Here is a 6,867-nt window from a genome sequence, read left to right on the forward strand (position 1 = left end):
GAGCTAAGGCCTCTAGACTCAGGATAACGAGGTGAGGGCAGCTAACACTTGCACAGCACGTACCATGTACCGGTCAAAGCACTTCCTAGACATCAACTCATTTAATCCCTATAACTAACCTACGAGGCAGGTACTACGGAGCATCCCCATTTTATAGATAAGTAAACTGAGGTACAGAGCTGTTAAGCACCTGGCCCCAAAATCACAGAATTGCCAACAGTAAAGCCGGGATTCACGCCTAAGCAGCCTGGCTTGAGTTTGTCCCCTTACCCACCATGCTGTGCGACCTCTCTAAGTGACACTCCAGAGGACATGAATTCACCTGTCTCTAGGGGCCAGGCTAGAAGTGTTCCTGAGTGACTCGGGGCGGGGCTAAAATGTGGGCCCACAATCATCAGATGGAATTCAAGAGAAGCCAGAAATCTGGATTTATGTTAAATTTGCCAATTTTGACGAGTTGGCAAACGCGTCATGTTTTTTGAAAGCACGTGCAGGCCAGTTAAAAGGTTCCTGTGGGCCACCTCCAGCCAGTGGAGCTGCCAGGTGGGGCCTTTCTCCTCTGCCTCCCAGGGAGATGGCTCCACTTGGCTGGTACAGTGAGACCCTGTCCCCAGATGACCCGGGTTTGCTCAGGCATCCGTGAGAAAAAGACGCCTTCAGAGAACCAGCCCGAGGCAGGCTCCTGTGAGCTCGGCCAACTGACCACTGGCGTCCTTCCTGGTTCCCTTGGTGCCTCGGGAGGACGGGGCACAATGCACGGCTCGCGAATTAATCAGACAGCAGCCACCGAGACTGAGCTCACTTGGCAGAAGAAACGCCAGCACCACGCGGCCCTGAGCTCCGCCGGGGACTCGCTCTCACCTCCTCAAAGTCGTCCAGCTCCTCCAGCCTGGTCCGGACCTTCTCCGACATGGCAGATGTGGCGGCCCCGGCTTTGCCTACACAAAACGGATTCATGTCACACAGGTGGCTTTCCTTGGTCACCAATACTCCCAAAGGAAGGCATCTGTCACTTTACACTTCATCATGAATATAGAGGCTAGGGACCAATTTCGATTTTTGAAAGCAACAGTCCTTCCGTAACCCAAGTCCCATTAGGAACCTTTCTGCTTAGAAAACTGCCCTGGGAGCTCGGGACGTCAGCCTCCAAAAGGTTCCACTATATTCGATATTTACAAACTTGTCACTGCATCATTTATTTATTCCTAAAGGCAGGCGGTCCAGATAAGGATGCCAAAAATCCGTCATTTAATTGTTCTCCGCAAACAAGAGGCCCTCTCAGGCTCACATTCAGTGTGTAATTGTTGTGCCCTTACACTAACCAGACAACAGTCTCCCTGTCTGAAGCCCGGACGTGGACACCAGGGCTTCAAAGCCCTCCCCTGGAGCAAACAGGACCGACGGGACCTCCCCCCATCATCCGTCAGCACCATTCTTGCCATCAGCAGGGACAGGAGGAGAACAGGGCTGCAGGCCATGGGTTGGCCACAGGACGAGGCTGTGTGTCCAGCTGGCGGCTGCTGGCCAGCGCCTCCTCCTTCCAAACCAACCCGTTCCCCATGTGAGACGGCTTCTGTCCCAGGTCCCTATGCTCCGGCCAAGCAAACTCACGTTTCAGGGACGCAAGTTGGCGCTTTTTAAGGCACTGGTTTCTTAGCTCTGGTGTGAACTCAGGTTTGTCTGGGATCAGCTGAGAGCATGGTACAATGATTTAATTACTAACAGCAACTAAAGTTAAGAAGCTTCCAAATCACTTTTTTTAACCTGTTTTTACTTTTGCTTCATCCTGATAGAACACATAATGTGCGCACGTGTACGTTTCAACAGACATCGTAAGATCTCTGTGACCAGCACAGAGTTCTTTCATTCACCATTAACTTTAAATCCTGAAATTTACCCCTGTGGTTGCACAGAGCTGTATGCAGCTCGCTCCTTCTCCTGCCGTTTAGTAATTCCCACTGTGTGTGTGACTACACCACGATTTTCCTACTTTACTGTTGATGGCTGTCTGGGTCGTCTCCTGTTTGGGGCTTCTCTGAACAGCACGTAGTAGCTGCTGTGAACATTTCTGTGCGTGTCTCCTGGACTGTGCACGCCTGCATGCCTCAGGGCGGTGCCTCAGGCTTCTACAGGAATCACTTAAGGCTATGTTCACATGCGGGTTCTGATTCTCAGTCGGCCTGGCAGGGCCTGAGACTCTGCATTTCTAACGAGCTCCCAGGTGATGCCAATGCTGCTCGTCCTTGGACCACACTTTAAGAAACACAAATCTGCACAGAGTTAGAAAAAGGCTTTCTGTAAAGGGCCAGGAATAAGTAGTTTAGGTTTTGTGAGTCATACAGTCTCTGTCACAACTACTCAACTCTGCCATGACAGCACAGGAGCGGCCAGAGACAATATGTCAACAAATCGACAAGGCTGTGTTCCAATAAAACTTTATTTACAAAATCAAACAGCGGGCTGGATTTGGCCTGTAGGATGTAGGTTGCCAATTTCTGATCTAGGGTATATCCTAGCAGTGGAATGGCTAGGTCAAAGGGTTGGCCCATCTTTAATCTTACTAGGTAATGCAAAAGTGCTTTGCATAGTGGGTGTCATGTTACACGCCCACCAGCGAGGTATGAGAGTTCCTGTTGCATTACGTTCTCACCAACTACTGGCACCATCAATCTTTCTGATTTTTCCAAACTGGTAGATATGCAATGCTATGGTTTACTTTTTTACTGTTTGGGGTCAAAGTGACACCCCAAAGGTGTGCACACGCTCTTGATTCTCAACCTGCAGAGAATGGGGGAGAGCTGCAGCTGCCACCCCAGCAACTTACACAAAAACCAAGGCCAAGCTCATCTGCACCCCGGCAGCATGTGGTCCGTCGGTCCCTTCAGAGTCACCTGAGAGCTTCAGAAAAGAAATCCCCGGGCCTCAGGCCTCAGGATTAATTCAACAAGTGGCATGGGGCTGGTGGCCTGTATTTGTAGGAAAGTTCCTCAGGCGACCCTGCTGTACAGCCAGTCTGAGACCCCTGGTCCAGAGCCTCTGACTGTCTTAGCAGAGGAAATTGAGAAGTGACATGTCAGGGACCAGTAAATGTGAGTGTGGGACTCCCCTCACCAAGGGATCCGCGTTTTCACAAGGGAGAGACTGCTGCCCTGTAATCCTAAACTCAAGCAGTGGGTTTCTCTTTTACTCCATGTCACCTCTGTGGTCTTTTTAAATTCATCATCTAAATGTGTATTTCAATTCTACTAAGTCTACATACAATCCAGGAAACAATAGCTTCGATTGAATTAAACATCAGGGTTAGAAACCACAACTGTTTTTTTTCCTTTGTGAAATTACATTAAAGGTTATGGGAGAATTCCCCATCGAAACAGTAACAACAAAACTCACCTTTTTCAGATCCCATAAACAGATTCTGCAGAGGCAAAAAAAAAAAAAAAAAAAAAAANGTTGCCATGGGCTACCGTGTGTAGCCAGCAGCCAGCGTGAGCGGCCAGCAGCCACAGTGAGCGGCCGTCCAGAAGCCGGCGACTGATCTGCCTCAACTGGGAAGAGTGCAATGATGGTGCCAACTTGAGCCAGTGAAGCAATGTCCTCCACAACTAGACTGAAGAACAAAAGGACAGCAACTTGTCTATGCCCCTTCCCCCAACCTCCCAGCACTGTTCCCATCCCCCAATTATCCAATAAAAATCTTTTAAAAAAAACCTCAAGTACCCAGGACAAGTACTTCCAGCCTCTCCTCACCCTCTCTCCAGAGCAACAGGTGAGCAAACAATTGTCACGCTTCCAGGACACTGAACTAGAATGGGAGTGTCCTTTGGAGCTAAAAGGGCTATTCAGAAATTCTTTGTTAAGCGCCACTCTGGAAAGTGCAATGCGCATATTATTCCTTTCACAGTGTGTTTCTCTGCGTGTTTTGCCAAGGCAGGGTGATCTTAGGGGTCAAGAAAACAGAAGAGGCTGTTTTCCTTCCAGAACTCGCTCTTGTGATCCAAGCGTTGTCACGGATCAACAAACTCACCAACAAAGAGGACTCAACAAATGTACCTAACAGTGTAATAAATGATGTTTTTTTTGGTCCCATAATTATGCAGAATACGACCCAAAAACGAATATACCAGGGACACACAACCACTAGTTCCAAAGATACAAAGGAAATCTGGTCAAGGAAACCCAGGCAGTTAGTCAATCAGTAGTCTGTACAAATCATAAATGTGTGAAGGGCTGCACCAGGAACAATGAACTACATGACGCAGGGGGCATCATTAAATGTATCATCTAGGGTGAATGCCCTAGAATTGTGCAGTGCACAACCTGTGCAGCTGCACATGATGGCCCTGAGATTAACCCTCTCATAAAAACACAGATTCATAGCATGGCCTTTCACGGGAAGTACATGAAGAAGGAAGTACATGAAAGAAGTAGGGTAAGATCCTGAAGGCAGGCCTCTGAAAACCCTAATTACCCACAAAGGAGTTTTTACACTGGAAATTCTGAAGGAAAGCAAAACTCACTAGACCTCACCTGGATGACTATTTTTAGAGCCTTCACTTTCTGGTCCGAGGCCCAAGCGTCCTTCAGTGACTGGTTGAGATCCTCGATGCGGTTCACATAGTCCTGTTGAGTCAAATTCAGCAGTTCCTTTTGGGAGCCCTGTGGGCAGAAAGTAGGAAGGTGTAGGCACAAACAGGAAAACACTGACCATCAACCCCTGAGTACTGGCTGAGCTTCGCTCTGTTTTCCTGCTATCCCGACCAGGATCGATAGTTTTGTCTTGTGACCAAAGGGGTTCTTTGAGTTTTCTGTGAAGGTGGGCTGAGTGGAGTGTAACGGAGAGACCGGCCTTGCAGGCAAGTCAGACCTAGGCCAGCCCCCAGGTCCGCCACATACTGCCGTGTGATGACGGGTGAGCCCTTTCCTCCCAGAGCCTCACCTATAAACAGGGATAACTCATAGTTATCAGGGCCCACCGTGGGCCAGGCCAGGTATACCAGATGCTCGAGACACAAAGGTGAGCAAAATGACATTATTTCTGCACTCGCGATGTTAAAGGTCCAGAGGATGAGATGGACATTAGCACCAGCTGAGGGAAACGCTCGGGGGGGACACAGCTCACGGAGCCTGAGGGGCCCGTCGTAAGCAGCACTGTTTCGTGTACCACTGAGGAAAAATGCTGACCATGGGCGAGTATGCAGCCCACGCATACTCAGAGATGCAGCCCAATTTCAAGGATATGCCCATGGACGGGGCAAGGGTCGTCTCAGAATGGAAGACATGTGGTAACAAAGGAATGGGCACTAGGCTGGTGGTCACGAATAAGATCTCCTGGAGGAAGTGATGCTTGGGACGAGCTCCCGGTGGTGTACGGGGGGTGAGCAGGCCATGGGGAGGGGCGGGGGTGTTGACTGGACCAGACAGAGAGCATTCGGGACAGCGAGCAGACCACAGCCAACCCCCACGGCAGAAGAGCGAGGCCAGCACGTGGGTGAGGTGACAACGTGTGAAAGCTCAGCACCGTCCCCCGTGTCAGACGAGCTCCTTCACCCCGGGCTGCTGCTAAGATGCTCTTTACACAGCTCATGGGGGCAAGGGCCACGCCAGCCCACACGGGGAGACCAGGAGCCACACCTCTTTTCTATGAAAGGCCCCAGGAATCCGAAGTGAAGACCTTTCTATCAAAGAAATATAAGGAGAAGGTTCAGGAAACGCGGACTGATCCCAACTGGTGATCTGAACTGTGAGGCAGTACAGGAGCCACATGACTAGTTTGGGCAAACGGGCTGTGAGCAGAGGGGCATGTGACCCTTCTTCTGGGCTGAGGCCGTGAAAAGTGACCCTTTCTTCACATCTGTGGTGAGAATCCTGCAAGCCCTCTTGTTGAGATGGCAGCATCACGAGATGGTGGTGTGTCTGTCACCTGCCCTGGATGAATAATGTCAGGAAGAAATAAACCTTTGTTCTAGGGCCAGCCAAGTGGCTCAGTTGGTTAAGAGCACGAACTCTGAGCAACAGGGTCACCGGTTCAATTCCCACATGGGCCAGTGAGCTGTGCCAGAGCTGAGCCTGAGCTGAGCTGCCGCTGAGCTGCCAACAGCTGGCTCAGCTGGTGAGAGCACGTGCTCCTAACAACAAGGTTGCTGGTTCAATTCCCGCATGGGATGGTGGGCTGCATACCCCGCAACTAAGATTGAACATGGCACCTTGAGCTGAGCAGCCACAAGCTGCCGATGGGTGGCCGGATGGCGAATGGACTTGGAGCTAAGCTAGCTGCGCCCTCTGCAACTAAGATTGAAGGACAACTTGGCTGTTCCCCTCCCCTAATTCCCCAATAAAACCTTAAAAAACAAAAACAAAATATCAAAAAACAAAACTTTGTTCTAGTAAGCCACTGAGGTCTGGGGGTTCGTTTGTTACCACAGCATAACCTAGCCTTATTCTGACTAACACGTTGTGTTAACTTGGAAGCCACGGGGCAGCCATCTCTGCTATGAGCAAGGAAACCAGTCTCAGGAAAAAGAAAAAAAAAAAATGGAGAACTAGAAAAAGAATCAGTGACGGAAGGCTACACAGAACCACAAGAGACAGAGGACAGCTGCCAAGTTTCTGGGTGGTTCTTCAGGTCCCGGCTCCAGGCCACTGTGTCCTGTATCCCTCAATCCAGTCTAGTCCCCACTGCCAACTTCAGTCAGCTCAAGAACTTTCAGAGACCCACAGACTAAAGTGCTTTGAGTAAAACCCTCAGCAATTCCCCTCCTGCCAGCCACGGTTGGCGGATGGTATACAGGCTGAGGCTCTCGAACAACTCTGGTCTCGGGGCTGGAAGGGCCCGGAACCAAGGGGCAAAATACAAGACAGAGCAATAAA

At 50.1% G+C, this 6,867-nt stretch overlaps 1 protein-coding gene across 1 annotated transcript in view; it reads right to left on the reverse strand.

Moving 5' to 3' along the window:
* Positions 1–6,867, reverse strand: part of VPS35L (VPS35 endosomal protein sorting factor like) — a 103,581-nt gene that overhangs the window by 80,420 nt on the left and 16,294 nt on the right. Inside the window, exon 6 of the mRNA XM_019666883.1 lies at positions 4,528–4,709. Within this exon, the coding sequence (XP_019522428.1) occupies positions 4,528–4,709 (182 nt within the window). The remainder of the gene's footprint in view (positions 1–4,527; positions 4,710–6,867) is intronic.

Source organism: Hipposideros armiger, unplaced genomic scaffold (genome assembly GCF_001890085.2).
Source record: "Hipposideros armiger isolate ML-2016 unplaced genomic scaffold, ASM189008v1 scaffold_480, whole genome shotgun sequence".
Lineage (NCBI taxonomy): Eukaryota > Metazoa > Chordata > Mammalia > Chiroptera > Hipposideridae > Hipposideros > Hipposideros armiger.